Source organism: Ptiloglossa arizonensis, chromosome 8 (genome assembly GCF_051014685.1).
Source record: "Ptiloglossa arizonensis isolate GNS036 chromosome 8, iyPtiAriz1_principal, whole genome shotgun sequence".
Classification (NCBI taxonomy): domain Eukaryota; kingdom Metazoa; phylum Arthropoda; class Insecta; order Hymenoptera; family Colletidae; genus Ptiloglossa; species Ptiloglossa arizonensis.
The window spans coordinates 15,416,126-15,438,910 of record NC_135055.1 but is presented as its reverse complement, the minus strand read 5'-3'; the positions used below and the strand labels follow the sequence as shown (position 1 = coordinate 15,438,910).

General features: G+C 26.5%; 5 protein-coding genes across 6 annotated transcripts; 3 read left to right on the top strand and 2 right to left on the bottom strand.

Annotated features, from left to right (window-relative positions):
* The first annotated feature begins 514 nt into the window (after window positions 1-514).
* Window positions 515-4,397, top strand: LOC143149811 (caspase-1). Its single transcript, XM_076317480.1, has 4 exons — window positions 515-1,006; window positions 1,533-1,792; window positions 1,937-2,242; window positions 2,736-4,397. Exons 1-4 carry the CDS (start codon window positions 927-929, stop codon window positions 2,984-2,986), a joined length of 897 nt encoding a protein of 298 aa, XP_076173595.1. The 5' UTR covers window positions 515-926; the 3' UTR covers window positions 2,987-4,397.
* A 1,257-nt stretch (window positions 4,398-5,654) lies between these two features.
* LOC143150786 (ADP-ribosylation factor-like protein 13B) lies at window positions 5,655-8,197 on the bottom strand. Its single transcript, XM_076319306.1, has 8 exons — window positions 7,781-8,197; window positions 7,625-7,695; window positions 7,336-7,469; window positions 7,076-7,191; window positions 6,685-6,861; window positions 6,379-6,556; window positions 6,275-6,314; window positions 5,655-6,201 (listed from the first exon to the last, which is right to left on the bottom strand). Exons 1-8 carry the CDS (start codon window positions 7,837-7,839, stop codon window positions 5,897-5,899), a joined length of 1,080 nt encoding a protein of 359 aa, XP_076175421.1. The 5' UTR covers window positions 7,840-8,197; the 3' UTR covers window positions 5,655-5,896.
* Window positions 8,198-8,420: 223 nt separating this feature from the next.
* P5cr (Pyrroline 5-carboyxlate reductase) lies at window positions 8,421-10,579 on the top strand. Its single transcript, XM_076319309.1, has 7 exons — window positions 8,421-8,513; window positions 8,964-9,072; window positions 9,151-9,404; window positions 9,716-9,797; window positions 9,863-9,999; window positions 10,081-10,292; window positions 10,367-10,579. The coding sequence occupies exons 2-7, from the start codon at window positions 8,982-8,984 to the stop codon at window positions 10,449-10,451; spliced, it is 861 nt and encodes a 286-aa protein (XP_076175424.1). The 5' UTR covers window positions 8,421-8,513; window positions 8,964-8,981; the 3' UTR covers window positions 10,452-10,579.
* On the bottom strand, window positions 10,571-12,552 carry Prp18 (pre-mRNA processing factor 18). Its single transcript, XM_076319308.1, has 4 exons — window positions 12,057-12,552; window positions 11,702-11,983; window positions 11,013-11,441; window positions 10,571-10,943 (listed from the first exon to the last, which is right to left on the bottom strand). Exons 1-4 carry the CDS (start codon window positions 12,117-12,119, stop codon window positions 10,707-10,709), a joined length of 1,011 nt encoding a protein of 336 aa, XP_076175423.1. The 5' UTR covers window positions 12,120-12,552; the 3' UTR covers window positions 10,571-10,706.
* Rod (kinetochore component rough deal) lies at window positions 12,244-22,747 on the top strand. 2 transcript variants are annotated; one of them, XM_076319305.1, is made up of 33 exons: window positions 12,680-12,817; window positions 13,369-13,613; window positions 13,689-13,793; window positions 13,860-13,983; window positions 14,073-14,224; window positions 14,314-14,513; window positions 14,596-15,068; window positions 15,151-15,339; window positions 15,411-15,832; window positions 15,903-16,071; window positions 16,136-16,231; window positions 16,315-16,506; window positions 16,620-16,750; window positions 16,825-16,930; window positions 17,013-17,253; window positions 17,329-17,473; window positions 17,557-17,708; window positions 18,305-18,544; window positions 18,623-18,669; window positions 18,918-19,213; window positions 19,276-19,433; window positions 19,515-19,718; window positions 19,787-19,902; window positions 19,982-20,091; window positions 20,228-20,349; window positions 20,423-20,692; window positions 20,789-20,883; window positions 20,956-21,311; window positions 21,389-21,574; window positions 21,683-21,914; window positions 21,986-22,288; window positions 22,429-22,512; window positions 22,645-22,747. In XM_076319305.1, the coding sequence occupies exons 1-33, from the start codon at window positions 12,680-12,682 to the stop codon at window positions 22,687-22,689; spliced, it is 6,144 nt and encodes a 2,047-aa protein (XP_076175420.1). In that variant the 3' UTR covers window positions 22,690-22,747. The 2 variants fall into 2 exon arrangements, with proteins under 2 accessions (XP_076175419.1, XP_076175420.1); XM_076319304.1 differs by lacking the exons at window positions 13,369-13,613; window positions 21,683-21,914; window positions 21,986-22,288; window positions 22,429-22,512; window positions 22,645-22,747 and having other exon boundaries at window positions 12,244-12,817; window positions 21,451-21,574.
* The last annotated feature ends 38 nt before the right edge of the window (window positions 22,748-22,785 follow it).

Below are 22,785 nucleotides of genomic sequence, written 5' to 3'. Positions count from 1 at the left end.
CGTTATGAAATAATTAATATAAGATGCAATACAAACTTATTGTTTATTTACATTACCTAACTTCATTCATTCTTTAAATTAAATTGTCGCGCGCAAAAACATTCATGTTAAGCGCTCAACACCCATGTATACACACTAATCAATTTCTATAAATTGTTCCACACAAATCTTCCTCGTCAGTCTTTATTGTTGACAGTTGATACATACATAATCAAAATTCTAATTATATAACATGAATACGTCAGTGTAATAAAGAAGCTAAAACAAGTTGTCTCGTTACGGTTCTTATTAGCTTTATTTATTTGTTATTATTAAATCAGCATAATAATTACAATGTATCATTACAAATACGTTCTAATGTTGTGTTCAACAACATACCGTTATTATTAAGATTACAAATTATTTTTAAACAAGATCTTATCTACCTACATTTTGATAAAACAACTAACTTGGAATTTCTTCATGAATTTGGGCAACCTAGTACATAATACTGTAACATTTTTTAGGTTTATTCGAAAACTAATCTAACAATAAATATTATAACAATAATAAGTATACTTGAAAATTGTTTGAACTAAAAAGCTGATGTTACAGTAGTTAGTTCCTTATAATCACCAACAGATGCCGTAAATGAAAAATAAAAAAACAATATGAGGTAAAATTCGAATTGGAATATGAAAATGGTGTTATCAAGAAATTGAAAAAGAATCTCACTATGAGGGTGCCTGGTAAGATAAGAAGCTGGACTAGTGTTCTCCCACCCCAGGGACTTTTCCTTAGTGTCAAACTACCTACATATAAGCGTCACGACGCGCATTGAAGTGAGTCATATTCACATTTCACTGCACCAGTAAACTGTGATCAAAGATTTTTTATAACGAAACTGTTGTTCCTTTCGCTGTGAGAATTATTTCCAAAGTGAAATCATGTGTTCGACGGAAACTGATAATATAAACGAGAACATGAAACATAGTAATGATATCGGAGACGCTTTTGGTTGTTCCAGGTATGAAACAGAATGCATTGTACGATCAATCGTACAATGTATTGAAAGAATGTCAATGCCCTTGTATTCTTATCATTTTCCATATTGGAAAACAACTTGTTCCATACCTTATCATTTCCATATATAATATACTTGCATGAGATTGTTTAATTCAGATTATCTATTCTTAAAATTTGTTGTGGGCGACTTTTAATATAAATTTAAATCTTATGCATTGTACTGTAGTATGATGATAGATTGAAAGATTCAAACCTTTTCAGTGACAAAATTGAGAGAATTAAATTAATAAATTTGTTTATTGAAATTATAATATAATGTTAAGTTAATATACAATAATGTATAAGTAATGAAGATAGATAATTCATTTCATAAACATTAGAATGTTGGTAAATGGTATATTATGAAAAAAATAGATAATTTGTAAAACCTTAAAATTATGTTATTTCCATGCGGTCTTTTATGTGTAATGAGTTAATGTTTTGTTAAATAAATCCAGTATCAGGCATGCTCTTTCTTTGTTTTACAGAAACAGCGTCAGTCCCCTCATGGGCCCTTTACAAACAGCACCCACAGAACGTTACGCTAGACATTACAACATGAATCATTCAAAACGTGGATTAGCTATTATTTTTAATCATGAATTTTTCACTATTACACATCTCAAACCAAGATGTGGAACAAATATAGATTGTGAAAATCTTGTCACTACATTGAAAAATCTTGGTTTTGAAGTAAATGATTTTCATAATTCAACACATAGAGATATAGTGAAAAATTTAGAAAGAGGTACTCAATGGATGTTTTACCCTTTTATAATTTTAAACTTCTTATTTAATTATGATAAGAACATTCCTTTAAGTTTCAAATTTCAACATATAAGTGAAGATTCATTAAATATATTTCCAAAAAATATTTATTTTGGTTTTACAGTTGCTAACATGGATCATTCTCAACATGATTGCCTGGTTGTAGCTGTACTGAGCCATGGAGAATTAGGATTACTTTATGCTCATGATACTTCATACAAGTCTGATTCCATTTGGGGCCATTTTACAGCTGATAAGTGCCCTACACTAGCTGGAAAACCAAAATTATTTTTTATACAAGCTTGCCAAGGAGATAGATTGGATTCTGGTGTAACAATGAAAGACCGAACAGAAACTGATGGTCAACCCACTTCCTCATTCCGTATACCAACTCATGCTGACTTTTTAGTTGCTTATTCAACAATACCAGGTATATGCTGTTTAAAATTAAGTTTAATTAAAATTTAGCTTTAATTTAATATAGAAGATTATTTTATTCATATTCATTATACAAAATGATCTATCTGAAACAAAGCATCTAATTTAGAAAGAAGCAATTAAGACAATAGTTAATAAATCTTTATAGCTTTGTACTAAATTGATTTAATGATAAAATATATATGTAGTAAAAGTTGCTAAACTTTAAAAATATCTATAGCCCTATGTAGAAAAAAATATGCGGTTCTACTTGAAACATAAATTACTGTTTGATTATCCAGAAAAAAGATGACTTTTACAAAAAAGTTATTTCATTTAGCTGTACACAATGGGCTCAATTTTTGTTGAATATTCTTATGTATTTTTAATATTAAAGGAGGTAATTGAGTATTTTGCTTTTAATGACTCACCTTGTGCAGTCATTTAAATACAAAAGAAGAATATCCTAAGAATTGTATTCTACAAAAATTATACTAATTGCATAGGTTATTATTCATGGAGGAATACCACTCGTGGCTCCTGGTTTATGCAAGCACTATGCATCGAATTACGTGAGAATGGTACTCGGGAAGATCTGTTAACTTTGCTCACATTTGTTTGTCAGCGAGTTGCTATTGATTTTGAGTCCAATACACCTGACAACATAACAATGCACCAACAAAAACAAATTCCGTGCATTACTACAATGTTAACTCGTTTGGTAAAATTTACGCCCTTAAAAAATGGAATGATATAGTCATTTTATATATGAAAGATTTATGCAGTATAATAGATTTTATACAGTGTGTACCTTAATTGCACCAATTGCACTACTATTGGGAGTTAAATGGTGATATTTTGTCTGTACTGCTCCCAGTTGTGGTGTGATTGCAATGTATTGCATTTAAATGATAGCATTTATCTTACACAAACTGCCATTAAATTATGCAAAACTTGTGCTATAAAACAAAACATCACAGCAATACAATATAATAGATTTTATAGTATACATAAATTTTTGTACTCATACAATTTAATAAGGAATCTTACAAATTATATATCTTTTGCAAGGTTTATAAAAATATTAAAAATTTATAATGATAGAATTTCGAACTATAAATATCTTTGGTTATTTTTAAGCTATTATAAAGCTGCATAGAGTAGGTAGTGATTATACAAAAGTTTATTAAAACACATTTGGCATATTAAAAGTAAGATATAAAATAAGTACAAATACAAAATAAAATTAAGAGAGCAGTGTTATATATATCGTAAGAATCAATTGCCTTTTTGATTGCTGCTTTTAAGCAAAATTTGATAAGTAATTTGTATATTAACTATATAATTATAATATACACACTGCTCAAAATAGTTAGAGAGTCGCCTATGAAAATGATATAAATAATATTCAATATTATTTATCCAGTGATTTATACATAAAAGATAAACAATAAACACTCAGTGAAAGTGGGTCATAAGTATGTAATAAGTTTTTCGTATCTGATATTCATATTCTTCAAGATTCAATGTGATTAATTTTCTAGATTCTCTAATTAATTTGACCAGTATATTTAAAAAGGAGTATTTTTGAGCCATCATAAGAGAAAACAACTTGAAAAATGTATACATTTAATACAACTGCTGCTTTGTACAAATGTCAGAAGGACAAAACTTGTGTCTTTTGCAACAAGCAATAGTCTATCTTACATAAAAAATAAAATATTTTCTATTTAGTAGTAGATTACTTGCCTGAGTAAAGTAGTTGTGATTATATAAGGTGCAATTACAACGAATATTCAAGTTTTATATATCGTTAAGAGAAAAAATATAAAATGACTTATGCTGTAACTAGATTATTATGAAATGCAATTTGTATACACTTTTGGAATTGCTAGCTGAAATATAAAGTGTTATGTTGCTTCATAGTTTGAAAAGTCATTGCTAAATGGTGTAGATAAGAATTTAGAGAAAGCGCAATATTGATATGGCAAACATTGCTATATTTATAATTGAAATGGCATTATTATAATCTATAAAAACTTTTGATATCGTGATATAACAGTCTTTCATAATAAAAGTATATAATTCTTAAATACTTTCTTAAATACTATTAATGTAATTTTACAATTTTTAATGTTGCTTCTGATTCGTTGATCACTATGCCTTTATTGCTCTATTCATATATATGGAGTAATTTAAATGAAATACTTTTCACAAAAAAGTTAGTTATCTTTATATTACATAAAGCATATTGTTCCTTATTGTAATCATTTGCAATATGATTTTTCAATGTATTAATATTTCATGCTTAATGTTACAAAGTAATTGCTCAACAATATAAGATAATGTTGCAAAAATATTTACAATATTTATTGAATTGTAAATTGTGATAAAATATCTGCAGTTGATGTATGCTTGAGGTGTTATAGCATTTTCTTACATAGTTTCATATAATACTTTTATATAATCGAAAATTTTTTAATACATTTATACTAGAAATTTTGAATACCTTTAATATGTACTGCAATCCATGTATTTGTCAAATCTTTGTGTTGTACATGAACACTGTACATGAACGTGTATACAAGCTTATAAAATAAAGTGTTACATTCCACTACTGTGGTGGAAAAACAAGAGTGTACAATGTACATTTTATAAAATCTATATACCTAAATATCTGTCCCAGGATCGTCCCTTTTGTTGTAAGCCCAAAAACACCTTTTACCTTTTATTTTTTATAATACAATGATTGGAAACGGACATAGAATGTAATAGCTTTATTTTATGAATGCAATTAAGATCATTAAAACTGATAATTTTACATGAACGAAATATTAGAGTAGATATGGTGTAAATATACTTTGTTTACGAAATGGCGTAAAAGAAATACAACGTTAGCCGGCTCGGCCTATTTGACAAACTTATAACTACTGAATTATTTCCTTTTGTACGAGATTTTTACACGTTCGCTAGTATACATTGACTCGAACATAATTTTATTATCGAATAATTGGCTTTCAATATACTGTGTCCTTTGCTCAATGAAATGCTAAAGTCAACGAAAATGCCTATACGGATTTATTGAGCTATGTTTGACACGGTCTCCACATGTTGCTGACGCGGCACGATCCGGAGCGTTGGAATACTCGGATACAAGACACTAAATTGCTACATTTTTAAAACGGTAGAACATAACGGAAATTAAAATAAAAAGTAATTGTAGAGTAACCATTAATATATAACAAATACACTTTTGTTTAAATATTGAAATATAAAACGAAAAATAGAATTTAAAAACTAATTAATTTAACATATTTATATACTAGAAATGTATTTTTTGCATAGAATAATTTTATATGTATACACATATAGATGTTATTTCTTTTTTTACAATTTGTTTATTTTTTATGATATTTTAACAAATATAAAGTAGTTGCATAATGAAAAATAAACATTACTGCTAATCACATTACATTAGGTATGAGTACAATAAAATTGTTTAACATATATTATATCTTAAATATTTTTTTGTTAAAACTATCAGTCGACTTCCAGTCAAAAAATAAAAGTTGTTAAAAATATTTGTCTTCATATAATTTTCATTATTTTTTATCATCATGTTTGTTTACAATGGTCCCTATTTATTATTTAAATGCAATTAATAATGTCAACCTTGTGTCACTTGACCAGGGATGTTGATTATTGTTATTTTATTTACAAAATCTTGTGAACGTTCTGGAGCTGTATATGGGCGATTTGGTTTTAATTTAACTGTATTTGAAAATGCATTCAATGTCACTGGATTCAAAACTGGTGGAAGTGCTTGAAAACTCCTTTGAATTCCTAAAGTTATGGTAGACTTAGCACTTTCCGGTATGTCTCCAATTTCAATGACTGACTCTTCAGTAGTAAGTGGTGCAGTTTTATTTTTATGCATAAATATTTTCTTCAATTTTGTTCCAGTTGCAATACCTATGAATATTTTGTGTATTTTAAACAAGTTATATTAATTAATCTGAGTATTTTTTATCTGAATATTACATACCATTATTTAATTGTGAAACACTTGCTGGCTGAATTTCTTCCTAATGTTGTAATAAATAAAATAAGTATATGTTTTTTTAATAAATACAAAATTTGATGTATTACCTTTTCCAAAACTAATTCTTTGATTGGTTTGAAAGGATTAGAATGAATTGACAATCTTGATGATGTATCTGATATTGTAGCTTGTACATCAGTAACTTTATCATTTCTGACATTTTGTGTATCTTTAACTCTATTGTTTAATACAGAATAATTCTTCACTACTGTGTCCAATAACCATCTGTATAAGTGTCACATATGTAATTTTATTTAAAAAGTTTACTTAAATTGTTTATTATCACTTAGTAAAAAGTTGAAGTAAGTTATCTTGTTCGAAAACTAATAAGGATAAAGAAATTAATTACATACTTATATCCATTTTTAATGCCTATAGTGGTATCTCTCGAGTGACTTTCTCCTCCAGTACATGAACATATCTCCACTCTTGTGGGACATTTCATAGTATTAGCGGCACGTTCAACATCTAAATTTTCAACAAGGTCTAATTCATCGATAGCCCCACTTATATCTTGCTTGTTTGCAAGCCTATTATAGAAACTTATTACAGTAAAATGTATATTAAGATTTTATCAACATATGTATATATATATATATATATATATATATATATATATAGTATGAACATAACATACAAGTAAATCTTTTGTGCAAATTTAATTGGTGCATATTGTATCTATAAATGGTGTTCTGTGATTGAAGGAAATGAGGCAAGCATAAAAAATACATTCAATTTTCTTACAATAATAATGGTTTTCCTGAAATACATTCATGTGAAATTAATTCACCAAATACAACTTTATTTTCTGTAAGACGGGAAATATCACTAGCATCCACCACATATATAAGACCATGTATCTAAAAGATGCAAAATGGAGAGAGAAGAATATTTCAAAAAGGTGTTATGTTATTGAGGACATACATGGAAAAGGAAATACTAGATGTCTGTAAAATCCTAAACATTGGAATATTCTAATTTATAACTTCTTATTAATTACTTACACCACTGTAGTACTTTGTCCATAAGGATCTTATTTGAGAACTACCACCAATATCATAAATTTTGACTGTATAAGACTTATATCTTAATGAAATTGTTCGAAATCCTATTGTAGGTAATACATTTTTGTCTGAATCTTAAAAAATATATATCATTTATATATTGCTTAACAATTTTCAAAAATAATAAGATTATAGAAATTTTATTATTATTAAGCATAACATTGTAAAGCGTTAATTTTATGTAATATCTCATAATAGAAATAGGATATTTATAATGCAAAGCACGTACCACCACTTATATAGTTCAAAACAGAAGTCTTTCCGGCATTATCAAGTCCCACAATCAGTAAAATAATAGTCCTAAAATTGTCAATTTAAAAGACATTGTCAAATATATAATACATGTTTTTTTTTGTTTATATCTATTAACAAACTGATACATTACTTTTCGGTACATCTTTTTCTTTGTAACCTTCTCAATAAACTTCGTATACAATTACCCATTATAATAAATCTGATTTGTGTTATAATTTTTAATAAATTCAGTCACTCTACTTGCTGATCATGTCATATTGTATCATACATTTTTGTATTTAAGAAATTCATTTAAGTGTAATAACCAGAGCCAATTAATCGGCATCGATAGTGGTTGGTACTTTACGTCACACACGTCAATGTAAAATAATGAATGCAACCTCGTATAGTTTTGAGTAAAATAAAAGAGATATGTTAAATATTTATTTATTTACTTTTATCCCATATCTACACACTGTATACACAACATAGTTAAACGATTTAATACGATTAATAATAATTAGTACCGAATAAAATATATCTTTCAAATAGTAAATAGGTTACTTTAATTTCAAATTCGATTCATAATTTATATAAAATGTTAAATCTTTAAAAATCATATATTATAATAGTTTATGTAGTAGTAAACATACATTTTATTGTAAACATAAAAAATACAAGATTTCTGGTATTACAAAATACAATTTTCTTTATTCGGGTATTTCGATTGTATACTTCAGTTGTTAAATCACTAAGGTGATACTTAAATTGTTAGTCAATTTTGTTTTTATTTCTTCTTGTATTTATTTGATATTTTACGATCATCCAGTTTTTTATCTTCAACCGCATACTTGGCCAAAAATTTTACGACATGCTTCACGACTGTACGTACATATGAATGTGTTTATCCTTTGGATCTGGAATTTAGACTCAATTTTTTCTTGGATTCTGTTATCTGATAATTTTTTAAAAAGCAGTTTTGAATAAATCGTAAATGTATGGTTAAAATATTTGGGAAAAATCGTTGTACAATTTCTTAAGATATTTCTTAACATATATGTACGAATATAGATTATACATCAGAAAATTATTGTCATACATACACATATACTACTGTCAAGTTCGAAAGGGTTAAAAGACTTTTGAAAGTGAATAAAAAAACGGTCGAATCTTATAATTTTGTTTTAAATGAACAAAAAAAAGTACATATAAATACTAAATTAGAGTTTTTAAAAATCTGCTTAATTATAATTATAGTATACTGATAGTTTGAAAATAAAAAGCAAAATTACATTACACAATTTAAAAAGAAAACAATTTAAATCTATTATTAGATACATTTATACATAAGTATGGCAAAATACAATTTCAAATCAACTAAAATTGGTTTTATTGGTGGTGGAAATATGGCTAGTGCCATTGGTGCTGGTTTAATTCGCAAAGGTAATTAAGCTGGATGTTATCGTAGAAATTATAGATATCATATTTATATTGAATTGATACAACTGTTATTCATTCTAGGTATTTTAAATCCAGCCAATGTTTGGGTTTCTGCTCGTACAAATAGAACTCTAGGTTTTTGGAGTGATTTGGGTACTAATACTGCATTAAAAAATGGAGAAGTATTTGATAATTGTCAGATTATATTTTTGGCAATAAAACCAAACATGCTTGATGATGCACTTGATGGTGTAAAATTAACTAGGACGAACCTATTCTCTAATCCACTGTTTGTCTCTGTGCTTGTGGGCATTTCATTAGATACCTTAGTTAATGTAAGAACAAAAGTGTACAATTAAATGAATGAGTTGAAAAGTAGTACAAGTTCAAAAACTTCATTTTGAAATATTTGAAAAAACAGCTTTTTGCACTTTTTGAACTTAATGAATTACCTGAAACACAGATATAGAGTATATCTTTTACAATGTTCTGGATTCTAATGTATAGTTTTATGTATTTTATATAGTCTTAAGATTATTTAAAAATTACTAATTTTAGATTTATACTGTTCTTCAACTCATTGATTCCATTATAAATACATAGGACTAAATAATAATCATATTTGTACATCATGAAACATTTTCAGAAAATTTCCAAAATTGTAACAAATCCTAAGATAATTAGATGTCTGCCTAATACTCCAATGATGGTTGGCGAAGGAATAACAGGTAAATAATATATCTGTACACACATAGTAGTAATAGTGTTTTTATAATATTTTTATTATTTATAGTATATTGCTCTACGAATATAACAGATCAAGATGAATATATGATAAAAACATTACTTTCATATATTGGTGTAGTTGAAAATGTTCCAGAATCTCTTATGAATGCTATAGGTGGCCTTACAGGTTCTGGCCCTGCTTATGTGAGTCAAATCAGAATTTAACTATTTTTCAAGTCTGTAAAATGTGTAAAACAATTCTATAATATAAAATGAAATTTTTAGGCATATCTTGTTATAGAAGCATTGGCAGATGGTGCTGTGATGATGGGTGTTCCCAGACCCATGGCAACAAAATTTGCAGCTCAAGTATTAGTTGGATCTGGCAAAATGGTATTAGAAACAGGTAGGCATCCTGGTCAATTAAAGGATGAAGTATGTTCTCCAGGAGGTACAACTATTACAGGAGTTCATGCCATGGAATGTGGTCAAGTTAGGTAAGATATAAATGAAAAAAGTATCTATATTTAATACATTAGATAATGTTACTAATTATTCATCGTATTTATAGAGCTTCTATGATGAATGCAGTTCAAGCTGCAGTAAAGAAGTCAAATGAATTTGCTTTAGCAACAGTTGCGCATCGTCGTGTTTAGAATTTACTACAAAATTTATTTTTATGTTTATTGTTTAAATTTTCCTGAAAAGGTGAATAGTACACAGAAATAATAAGATAGTATTGAAATAGTAAGATGAAATATTAAAACACAAAAGAGATTCTTGATTCTAGTTATATTTTATTTTTACATTTACTATAATGTAATTGTGACAACAGTAAGAAACAATTTAATAATTAATATATACCGTTATGTCAAATATTTTACATCTTATACGTATTTTATAAAAAAATATTATGTTTTTGAATATTCTACACAACGAGAAGGATCTGTAGGATAGTATTCTTGACATTTAGTCATCAATCTTTTTAATGCCTGGATGTATTTTCTTTGAGTTTCATCATTCATTACATGTGCCACATTCTTGGAAAAGATTTTTTCTCTACCAGTACGCGCATGAATACCGACCATAGTTACTCCAATAGGCCATGGAGAATTTCCTATAGCCATTTGTAAATATGCATCACTCGCCTGTAATAAATTACTTTTATTAAATGAGTCTATTAAAATTACACAATGTATTAATATAAATATAAGTACCAATATGTAATTGCGTTCAAGTAAATGTTTTACAATATCAGTTAAACTATCAGTAATATCCTCTGGCAGAGATTTATTTTTTAATTTTCTAAGAAGAGGTTTCAAATATTCTCTTGTTTGTGCATAAGTAGCACTAGCCATTTTTCCTCTGGTACTCATTTTTTCAGCAGTACTTCTACTGTTTAATTGATTGCCCCACATTTGCACTAAAAATTGTATAAATTGTGTAATGACATTCAAATCAAAGTCTCTATCACCCTTGTTTAATTTAGCAGACATCTTTTGCAAATCTTCATAAGTAACTCCCTCATCTGGTACATTTACATCTCCTTTTCCATCACGATCTTGTGGTTTTGAAGAAGCTAATATTTCATTCAAATATGCTTGATCTACTTGTTCCATAGCTTCTTGAAAATCATTTCTAAACCCCTGTAATTTAAAATATATTACACATATAATCAATTTATAAATTATATAAAATATTGGTTTGTAAAAGTAAAAATCTTAAGCAATGCATAGAATTATGAACTTCGTAGAAAAAAGATTGTTCTCATATTTTGCATTTTACAGAAAAAAACAATCTTTAACTTAAAATTCCTTTAATTTTTATTATTCTTATTTAATATTTAAATATTAATCTCATTAATTTTAAACAGTTTTAAGCATAACTCAAATGTAAAAATACATACCTTATTTACTTCTGGTTCTAGAATTTCACATTTTCTTAATCGTTTAAATGCTTCTATTTCTGATTCTCCAAACAATAATATAGGTTCACCTCTTTCACGTAATCTTCTAATGACTTCATGTCTAGGTAACATTAAATGTTCAGCACTACCATCTGTTACACATTCTTCTAGCTGTTGAGTTGCGTTGACTTTAATATCTTCATCATTATTTTTTTGGACTTCCTTTGCTTCTTTATCCTTTGATATTAGTTCACATCTTTTAAAATATTTTCTGTTATTTTGCTGTAATGTTAATGAAACTTAATTAAATAGTACATAAAGACATATGAAAATATGATAAAATTGTATAAATTACCAAAATGTTGCTTTCCTCCAATTGTTTGCGTTTTTTCATTATCTCTGCCTTTAGAATATCCATTTTTCAAAAGCAGGGAGGTCAAATAATTATTTATTTTAAAAACACTTTCCTGAAGGAAATTATTCGTATTTATAATATGTGTCCAATGCCACATACAAAGAATTATAAATACGATATGCTTATAAAACAATATATTCGAATGAAAAGTGTTTTTTAATGCATGTCTTACAAGATCAACTACATATTAAATGTTAGTTACATATTTCAAAATCCAAAACAAATGGCTATGTATTCATACTTTTATCGAATTTGTCAGGGTTATGTGTGTATTATTATGACAGTTAATATAACTTAAAAAGATCGTTATACCCACAATGAGAAACATTGTGGTCAAATGCCAAATCATGTATAATGAGTACACACGAATGCGGAAGTTTTCCAACACTACATAACTAATGTAAGTGCACCTTGGCAACACAACCACGGCTCTTGATTAATGTGTGTGTGGTGATAGAAATTATATGATTCGCAGTGTGGCCAGTATGCGTGATTTTACTCTCAAAAAACCATATTTGCGCAAGCGCTAGAACTTTTATAATTCGTAACCGTTTCGCGGTAAAATGGCGTCGTGGAACAAAGTGCTATCAGGATTTGACAAAGAGGAAGAAACTGTGAATTTTGGGACACGAATAATAGCCGAAAATAATGGTTCATTGTATGAAACTTTTACACTTGCTACAATACAATCTGACACGGAGGTAACTTATTATTTTTGTCTCATTTCAATAAATTCTTATATGTTGAAACTTACCGGTTGCCATTTGCTATTATATATTTTAAATATAATTGCTTGTTAATCTAATGTAATTCGACTTTATTTTAGTCAGCATAATCTATTATTTTTCTTTTATCCAGTATTTCTTTATTTATCGTTCTTATTTCATATGTAAAATTTTAAATAAATGTATTTAAAATATTACAATATTTTTTTAATAGTATAAATAGTTTACGAACAAAATAAGAGCATATAAGGTTCTTAAAATATTTGAATGTAACAATGTTTAAACATTTATAAAAATATTTATACGGGAATAAAAGAGGTTTATTTAAAAATATAAGCGTTTTTATGTCTTATAAAATGTATTCAGCAAATTACGAATAAGTATTATTTGTATTTTAATTTCTTTTAACAAAGGAAAATATTGTAAATATTACAAACCTTTTTACTGGATTAACTATTGATTGATTCAACATGTATTAAGCATATGTATAATAATTCTATATTTTTATAAAGTTTTATATTTTGTAGACAGCAAATGAACCATATGTTTTTCAAGCATCTGTGCAACATTCAAGAGTTTGTGTAGCAATTGATAAATCAATTACTATATTTGAAAATGAAACATGCAAGGAAGTATTATTAAGCATCAGTTTTGATTCATTAATAACATGTTTTCGTATTTCTGATTATGGTTCATTTTTGTTCATTGTACTTTCAAATGGAATTTTATACTGTCTTTATTTATTAAATAAAGGAAAAATTATTTTTACAAAGTAAGTTTAAAATACTACATAAGTGTCTTATAATATTGTTAAGCTTATATAAAATTTACTTATTCTTATATTTAGAAATATTACAAAGGACAAAAATAGTGTAATAACAATATTTTTACAAAAGGAATACAATGATGACATTAATATATATTTTGTTGCAAAAAATGGAGCCATTTACAGGTAATTATATAAAATTATTATCTAATTAAATGAAGTTTTAAGCTATAATCTGTATTTATATTACAGATTATCAAAATTCAATATTAAACTTATTGAAAATGCTATTTTAAATAAAACAGACGCTATAGTAAAAGAACTTGTAGAACAAGTTCAATGTGTACAATTATTCACTGGATTTTCAAATAATGAGGTAAAATAAGTTTGCATTTTAAAATTTAGTTACATCTTTTACATAATTTTATTATAGTAATAAAATATATTAACATGAAATCTTTGTAGGTAATGTATGCTACTATTGGTATGATAAGTGAAGAAATATCAGTAGCTATGTTATGTCCAAATATGTTATTTATGTGGCCTAGTGAACAATATAATGATTTTAACACATTGAGATATAATTATACCACAGTAAAATTTTTAAAAAATTACATGTAAGAAATAATTAGTCAATAAGAAATAAATTAGTTTATAGGAACATTAACATTCTAATCGCTGATAGAATTTTCTTTGATAATTTTAGTGCAATGCTATGCTTACGTACAGATAACATATTGAATATTGTATGTCCTCAAACTTTACTTGGTTTAAAAGTATATCATAAACCTGTATCAGATTTTGCAGTAATTGAAAACAATGATAACAGTTTATGTCAAATTCTTGTTCTAACAACAAATGATGATGAATGTACTATGCGTACTTTACGAGTCCTTTCATTCCCAGGTATGAAATACAATGCTATATATATTATATTTGACTTATTTTTGTTTTTGTTATTACTATTTAATTACTCCTTTTTGTATAGAATTTGAACAAAAATTTCAAATAAGAGTACCTATTACAACATACCTCGTTGAAATTATGGATCCTTTTGATGAAGTAATTTTATTCTTGGAAGGTGTTAATGGTTTTAAGAACAATACTAAGTACATAGACACGATTAGAATAAAAACTATATCAGAAAGTCTTCCTGAATATGAATTAGGACGCTTATTAAGGAGGGAACAGTTTGATGGAGCTGAAGCTTTTGCAAAAAAATTTAATTTATCCTCAGAACCAATTTATTGTGCAAAAGCAGCAGTATTTTTATCACAATTTGGTCCTTGGGCAAAGAAAGGATATGATCCAATTCAGTTGGATACTCTTTTTGAAATATTTAATAAAATAGAAAATGTGCAATACATAGTAGAATGTTGTAGTAAGGCACTTATACCAGAATATAAGCAAATGAGAAAAATTCATTTATATGCACGTGCAAGAATAGTAGAAAACCCTTCAGTAATTCAGTTTTAAATAATGATACATATTTATTACATTTTTTGTATAATTTTTATTAATGCATTTATGTTATTGATTTTAGAAAATAAAGAACGATGAACAACTACACCTTCTTTTTTTAATTAATAACATATTGCATAAATTAGAAACATTTCATATGATTTGGGGATACCAAAAAGACTCTGAATATTATGATGAAGACACTATAAAGGAATGGTTAAGATTTTCAAATGCAAATATGATGAAAGAATACAAAATTCGTTTAAGTTTGGTAAGGTATAGTAATTTAATGCAAATTAATAATACATGTATTATTAAACTGGTAACATTTGTTGTATGTAGGGTGAACTTGATGCAGCCACTCTAATTTGGACTAGACATCTTCCAGATATTGTGGAATATATATCTGTAGAAACTATACAAAATATATTTGCAATTCTTCCTGAGAATATATCTCCAGCCACCCTTTGGCCATGGTTATCATATTTTATACCAACTCTATTATCTTTTATTCCTGGTGCAATCTGTGAAATTATTCTCTGGGGATGTGAAAAAGTTAAATCATTTGAACAATTGCAACACATTACATGGCCTCAGAGTGGAATTAATTTTGCCAATAAGTTCATAAAATTATTAAGATTGGAAGAAAATGACCAGTCTTTGTATGTTCATCATGGATGCCTGAGTAAAGATTCTGTTTTAAAACAATTTGTTTTCTTAATACAAGCCATGTCTGACATCAGACAATTAAAAGTCAATTATAGGTAATGTATCATTTCTCAATAATTTGAATAAATATATACATTAAAATAATATCTAATATACAAATTTTAGATTAACAGTATCTCTTAATTCATATATTGGTAACCCTGTTGAAGTATCTCATATGTTATTGAATCAAATTCACGTGGATCTAATTACAGAATTTGTAAATACATTTTTGAAACAGTACATGTTAAATAATTCTTTGCAATACGATTATATCTTTTCTTCATACATACTGGTATGTCTACTATTTCGGTAAATAACAACGGTTCTAAATACTGATTAAAATTTTATTCTTTTAGAAAACTATAAAAAATTCTCGCAATTGGTGGTTTGGTGAAGAAGCTTCATGGGAAAAAAGAATTGTTATTATTATTGATTTAATTCAGAATGTAGAGGTACAATATTTACAACAATGTAAAGAATACTGTATAACAAGTTTGTATATAATGTATTCTAATTAAATCTGTATATATTATAGACTAAGTTACAGCAAACATTAGAGGTATTGAAGAAAGCTTCGGTTCCATGGAGTTCCACTATGGTAATTTTAGCAGAAGCAAGCACTAACATAGACCATGTTTTAGCATCTCAAATTAGAATGGAATGCAATTGTGTTCCAATAAAGATTATATTAAAAAAGTATGGATATGAGCGCATTGGTATAAATAATGTCAGTAAGCATTGATCACTTTTTTGAAATAATTTCAAACCATATAATCTAATTATACGATTAATATTTTAATACTTAATATTACATATATACATCTATTTTTCTTTCTAAAGAAATTGGTATTCCGTATAATAAAAGAAAATGATAATAATATGATTTCACATATCCAACAAATAACTAAAAATGATCCAATATCAAGAAAAAAAGCATTTTCGTCTTGTACAAACTACTACTTATCTAGAGGGTAAGATAATTTAAGTGAAAATATAGTATATGATAATTTAGTTATATGAATTTATAACAGAAATGATCTTGTAGGAATTTTGAAAAAGTAATGGAAATATTGAATTCATTGGAAATTGATGTTTTAATTTATTGTTGTGTGCAAATTGTTAATTATGTAACGGCCAGTATAACTTTAAAGGTACTAAAAATATTCTACTTCTTAAAAAGTTTAAAATTTATGATGAACATATGTATTATTTATATTTATAATTAATATCCAGATTTTACCGAAATCCGTTGAACATTATGTTGAAATGTTTGGTTGGGTGAAATTACAATTAGAAGAAATTTCAAAAAAATTTAAAACTCAATCATATTACTGTAACAGTGTTGCTAGTAATATAGATGAAGTAAAGTCAATATATCTTTTAAAAAAAGAATTCCAAATTAATATTACATTCAAAGAATATCAAACTGAAAAAAAGCATATATTACAGAATTTCATTGAAAAATTATACAATGGTAAGAAAAGATGATTATACTATGGATTTAGAAATTGACCTCTTTTGTTTTAAATTTTATGTAATAATGTTTCAGTAGACACAGAAAAGGATGATCATGTACTTCTTGTCTACAAAAAAGTTATTAAAGTTGCAGACTTACTTCAGCTGCAAAGACTTGATGCTACATCTTTATTATTAGAATGGACCAAAAATATAGACATATTTAAACATTTTATTAGGTAAACGAATTTTCACATTATCTGCATAAATGTCAAATGAATATAAAATATGTTTTTATTATATAACATTTGTTTTTATTTAGATACAAAGGAAAACACTTACATTTAATGCCAGAGGAATGTCAATATGTACATAAAATGTGTTTCTTAATGCTACAGTATACTGAAATGGAATCAGATATTGCAGTAATTATTCGGAATTTAAGTTCTTCTACATTATGTGTTTGTTTGAATGGTATGTACATTATGCTTTATGTATTCAAAAAGGTTTAATATGTTTAACGTAATCAATTTTAAAATGACTGTAAGTGATAATTTATTACATTAACTCTTCAACGACCGGAGTTGCGGAGTTTTTTCCCTTCGGCGTAATTTTTCAAACAAAATGTCTTTCCGTTAAACGAGGTATTATATTGGTGTAAATTGCTGTTCCTTGTCTGGTACTTACATTACAAAATTCGTGGAATATTTCTTCTATTAGTATGACTCTAAATTGCAATTGGCTTATAGATATTTTTGTATCATTGCGATAAATAACGGAACTGTTCATACCGCATTCGGTAATCTTCCGAATAATTTCACAAAATGTTATATTTTATCTATCATTGTGTATGTATTATACATACAAATCCTCAAGTGAGTAGTCCAGACAATTCCTATTGCGAAATTGCTGTTTATATAAACAAAGAAACGCTAAGCGTGATCTGTTGCATAGGTCTATATTCGATACGGACCCGGACGACATATGAAAAATAGGATCCGCATGCAATACGAAGGTAGTCGCTGAAGGATTTATAACTATTTTTTATTAACTATCTAAACATGTTTTAGATGAATTACAGTCCATGTTGTCATTATTCGTCTGGGCGAATTTATATCAAAACTGTTTCAACAAAAATACTATATGCAGTTCAAAAAAAGTGAATACAATGCAAGAAGAAATTTTAAGACCAAATTGGAAACTGTACACAATATATAATGATATAGCTATTGCTGCAGATGAATTCTTATTACCACTATTTAGAGATATGATTTCTGTGCAGAAATTTTATATAGCTAAATCAAAATCTGGTAAATTATAGTTTATAATAGTAGTAATAATATTAAACGTAACTATATCTATAATTTTTTATTTTCTTTACAATATAGATTCAGAATCTAAAATAACAGATGAAACTGCTCTAAGTTCCAAACAGGTAATTCAAATTTATATGTGTGATATGGTCTGTAAATGGCGGTATAATTGTAAAGTGGTTAATTAATTGAAAAATAAAATAAATTAATTCAAAAATCTTTTGAATACATATTCACTTGAATCAAAATTACTGTAGCAAATTTTGATCTAGACCATATCTCGTTTGCTTGTATTTACAAATAGAATTGGTATTAAATTATATTATATTTATTATTTTAAAATAAACGTTACTATAATATTTTTATATAGCTATGTACACAAGAACCACTGAAGGAATTGCTCGATAAAATGTGGAAGTTAAAAGTAGAACATAATGATTATTGTTTACTACAAATGAGCAAGACATTGTATTTCAGTATTTGCACTGCACCAAATATAAATCCTATTTTATTAATAGAAACTCAATCAGTATACTTTCATTTTGTCATAATATTGTTAAAGAAATTATTGAGTGCACGAACATTTGATCTTCAACTTGGTCTGTCTTGTTTGTTTATATTACCCAAGTCAGAAGCATGCAAATGGCTTTCTATTGCTTGTAAAACGTAAGTGCTTTAATTAATAAAAATTTGAAATGTGTAAATATTATGAAAACACATTTCTCCAGATTTCAACTGGATTATACCAAACATTTAAAAATATCGGTGCTTGGATACGAATATTTTCGTTTGACAAAAAATGGAGAATTAGTGCAATTATATCAAGATAACAAAATGTTACATTATTGGGCACAAAAATTATCAAAATATTCTATCTCATACAAAGGTTAAAGTCAACATATTACTCAAATCAAGTTCTTATTATATTGGATTCTCAAAACATGTATTTATACAAAAATATTTACAGAGATTTTAATAAGTGATACTATAACTAGGAGAGAAGTATTACAACGCATTATGAATTTCAATGATGATGATATAATATCGTTATTTCAAAAATTTTGCTTTGATTTTGGCATTGATGTTCAAGACTGTTTACTACTTTATCTACAAACCATAATAAAAACATGGAATCCAAAATTAAACATATGCAATGTAGATGGAAAGGAAGGTGAGAAACACTATGATGATTATATTTTTAATTCACATTTCGAATATTCATTATAATTGTATTTTCAGAATTACACATTGATGAAGACGAAGTAAATGAACTGAAAAAAAGATGCAACGTTGTAGCTGTTAACATTTTAGACAAATCTGCTTTAACAAAGTGTATTACCACAACTTTTTCACAAGTAAAATTGGCATGGCTGAAATTATTAAAATATTATAGATTTAATATCTTTAAAACTATACATATATTCATTGTTTCAGATCAATTTTTATCATTATGAAATATTTATAATCCTTATGGATCTTATAGAAGACAAAAATGTTGAAAATAGAAATTATGTTTATTTTCTACAAAATTATACTCGTACAAGGTTCATTTTTTATACATACATACATATATATATATATATATATATATATATGTTAGTATACTTATGAGACTTTGCCATGAGTTTATGTAAACATTATGTTACTTTATATAATGATATTTTATATGATTTTTTTTAGTCAACCTACACAATTAGAATGCGATAAATGGATGCATCTTAATCCAGGATATACATGTCTACCACCTATAGCAAAATGGCGATTGCCTTTCTTACCTGAAATTGAATTCTGGACACTTATAAGTAAAATTTATTTATAATATAATATTTATAATTTTTAAATAAATAGTTAAATTTAATATTAATTAACTTTCAGCTCCTGAATTAAATTTAAAAAATTATGAAAAGTGGTTAGATATTGCTCCTATTTTTAAATTACAACCACATATCATATGTTCATTGGCTATTAAAGGAGAAGTAACACATATTTGGAGAAATAAACATAAAACAAATAAATGGAATCACTATGCAAAAAACAGTAGTTTATTAAACAATATAAAGAAATGTATAGAGCGAATAAATGATCCAAAAGCATTATACTATGGCACAGCAGCATTATATTATGTTGTGAATCATACACCTCCAGGTATTGTGTATGATTTTGATCGCGAGTTACATTATTACAGATTGATTAATAAGTGATATAAAAAATTAAGATAAAATAATTATTTATTTTTATTAGGCGCTGATCAAGTAGCAGCAATTAAAGAATGTTATAATTATGCTCAACTATCAGTTCAGAAATTCCATTGTACACTTGAAGAAGGAATGCTAGAGGTATACATTTTGCTTTTATTTTGCAAAATTTGTAATCATAATCTATTTTTGTTTATGAATGTTTCATTTTAGAAAATAAAATTGAAGTATTTACATTTTACATCAGAACACATTTTACGTATACATGGCTTAGAAAAGATAAATTATTTATCACTGATTAGAAATCCGCATAAGTTAGTTCGTGAACTGTATACAGATGATAGTATACCACAAAGGTACAAATGTGTAATTGATCATAGACCTGATATAAATTCAGCAGTTGGTTCTATCTGTGAGTTGTTTTCTATCAACATGGTAAAACTGTGGACGGAATTGTTACAAGAATGGCTGCAGCCAGATAAATGCATGAAATTTAATCAAAGTATAACGGATACATATTCAATAATCAATTCTGAAGTAAATCCAAATTCTAACGATAATTTGTTAAGGTACATTAATACAATTAGAATACTCCTTTTGTATGTATGTATTATAAGGTATTTAAATATGTCTAATGTATTTTTAGGGCGTGTTACATTCTAAAATATGGAAATTTCGATTTGTCAATTAACTTTCTGATAAACATAGGTTTTAATGATAGTAATGAAGATTATAGTCCTGAAACCCGTTATAAAGCTCTTCATGTGTTACAGTCTATACTTGATACAGCTAAATTAGAAGATTTAACTAAACGCGATAATAAAACAATTAGGTATTGTATAATTAATGTATATACTAATTCTTAATTATTTTGCATTTACAACTTCTCAAATGCTATATTGATAACATCTCTCGATATATTTAAATAATTATTTTTCAGAAACTATATGAAATCTCTGAAATATATAAGTAAATTGGAATCATTGGGAATAGGTTACAGTATAAAAACTTTTGAAGCATGTTCCAAACACGAATTAGTGCAGATTTTGTGGAAAATGCGAAGTTATTCTACACAAGTACTTGTTATTATTGCACAAATTTGCATAGATTTTGAAATATATGACTATGAACTGTGGGATAAAAATTTAACTCAATTAGCTGAATTATTAATGGTAGATAAATTATATTTTTAAAATATATAAAAATAATTACATTGTATTAGATCTATTGCCATTCTTTTCAGATTAATGAATTGAAAAAAATTTTACTGCAAGTACGAAATATAAGTGGTATTGTCAATTCTAATGGATATCTATCTGGGTGGCAAGTAGTAATTTCTGAACCATTTATAAAAATGGATGTTCATTCAACCTCTGAACAAATTGATGATTGTATTGAAACATTAAAACTTTTGTATTCGTGTCCTATTCTACATGTATTATATTTTGATGATATAATACAGTATTGTTTTCAATGCCAACAACCACATTTAGCTGCTATTCTTTTACCTTTTTTACACGATGATAGTAAGAAATATGTTTTAGAAGTGAGTAGACATTATTTTTAGATTTGTATATATTTTAAGATTATGTCAAAACTTAGTGTTAAATCCATGGTACTTTACTTTACATGAAACGGTTAAATTACATTAAAATTTTTATTGTTAAAATAATCTCTTCTTTATAGAAAATCAAAGATACATTCAATGTTACAAAAGTATTAGAAGATTTAAATAACCTTTCATTAAATGGAATACTTTGTGTGCCTTATGTAAGTATTTGCACTACTAATTTTCTATGTTAATTATACATCGCATTTGTAACATGCATGTTTTATAATATAAGTTTATAAGTTCTCTTTAAAAAAAAATTTTTAACCAAGGGCTTATTATTCTCTTTTCAGTGCAGTAGGATTATACAAAATGCATTGTTAAAAATAAATATTTAACATACATAGAATGTTTTTTATACAACTGTTTAATAAATATTTACAATGAATTTCAAAATTTTCGTATTTAATTATTTATTAATTATTAGAAAATTA

What these genes read in the sequence shown, in the direction of transcription:
- LOC143149811 (XM_076317480.1), top strand. Translation starts at nt 927, where the DNA reads ATGTGTTCGACGGAAACTGATAATATAAACGAGAACATGAAACATAGT. An exon ending in AGTGAAAAATTTAGAAAGAG is followed by an intron (nt 1,793 to 1,936) that starts GTACTCAATGGA and finishes TTGGTTTTACAG; the next exon opens with TTGCTAACATGGATCATTCT. An exon ending in TGCTTATTCAACAATACCAG is followed by an intron (nt 2,243 to 2,735) that starts GTATATGCTGTT and finishes CTAATTGCATAG; the next exon opens with GTTATTATTCATGGAGGAAT.
- LOC143150786 (XM_076319306.1), bottom strand. Translation starts at nt 7,839, where the DNA reads ATGGGTAATTGTATACGAAGTTTATTGAGAAGGTTACAAAGAAAAAGA. An exon ending in GGACAAAGTACTACAGTGGT is followed by an intron (nt 7,192 to 7,335) that starts GTAAGTAATTAA and finishes TGCATCTTTTAG; the next exon opens with ATACATGGTCTTATATATGT. An exon ending in TGTTTCACAATTAAATAATG is followed by an intron (nt 6,202 to 6,274) that starts GTATGTAATATT and finishes AAATATTCATAG; the next exon opens with GTATTGCAACTGGAACAAAA.
- P5cr (XM_076319309.1), top strand. Translation starts at nt 8,982, where the DNA reads ATGGCAAAATACAATTTCAAATCAACTAAAATTGGTTTTATTGGTGGT. An exon ending in TGCTGGTTTAATTCGCAAAG is followed by an intron (nt 9,073 to 9,150) that starts GTAATTAAGCTG and finishes TATTCATTCTAG; the next exon opens with GTATTTTAAATCCAGCCAAT. An exon ending in CATTAGATACCTTAGTTAAT is followed by an intron (nt 9,405 to 9,715) that starts GTAAGAACAAAA and finishes AAACATTTTCAG; the next exon opens with AAAATTTCCAAAATTGTAAC.
- Prp18 (XM_076319308.1), bottom strand. Translation starts at nt 12,119, where the DNA reads ATGGATATTCTAAAGGCAGAGATAATGAAAAAACGCAAACAATTGGAG. An exon ending in TGGAGGAAAGCAACATTTTG is followed by an intron (nt 11,984 to 12,056) that starts GTAATTTATACA and finishes TTAACATTACAG; the next exon opens with CAAAATAACAGAAAATATTT. An exon ending in TAGAACCAGAAGTAAATAAG is followed by an intron (nt 11,442 to 11,701) that starts GTATGTATTTTT and finishes TTTAAATTACAG; the next exon opens with GGGTTTAGAAATGATTTTCA.
- Rod (XM_076319305.1), top strand. Translation starts at nt 12,680, where the DNA reads ATGGCGTCGTGGAACAAAGTGCTATCAGGATTTGACAAAGAGGAAGAA. An exon ending in CAAAATTATACTCGTACAAG is followed by an intron (nt 20,092 to 20,227) that starts GTTCATTTTTTA and finishes GATTTTTTTTAG; the next exon opens with TCAACCTACACAATTAGAAT. An exon ending in CGCGATAATAAAACAATTAG is followed by an intron (nt 21,575 to 21,682) that starts GTATTGTATAAT and finishes ATTATTTTTCAG; the next exon opens with AAACTATATGAAATCTCTGA.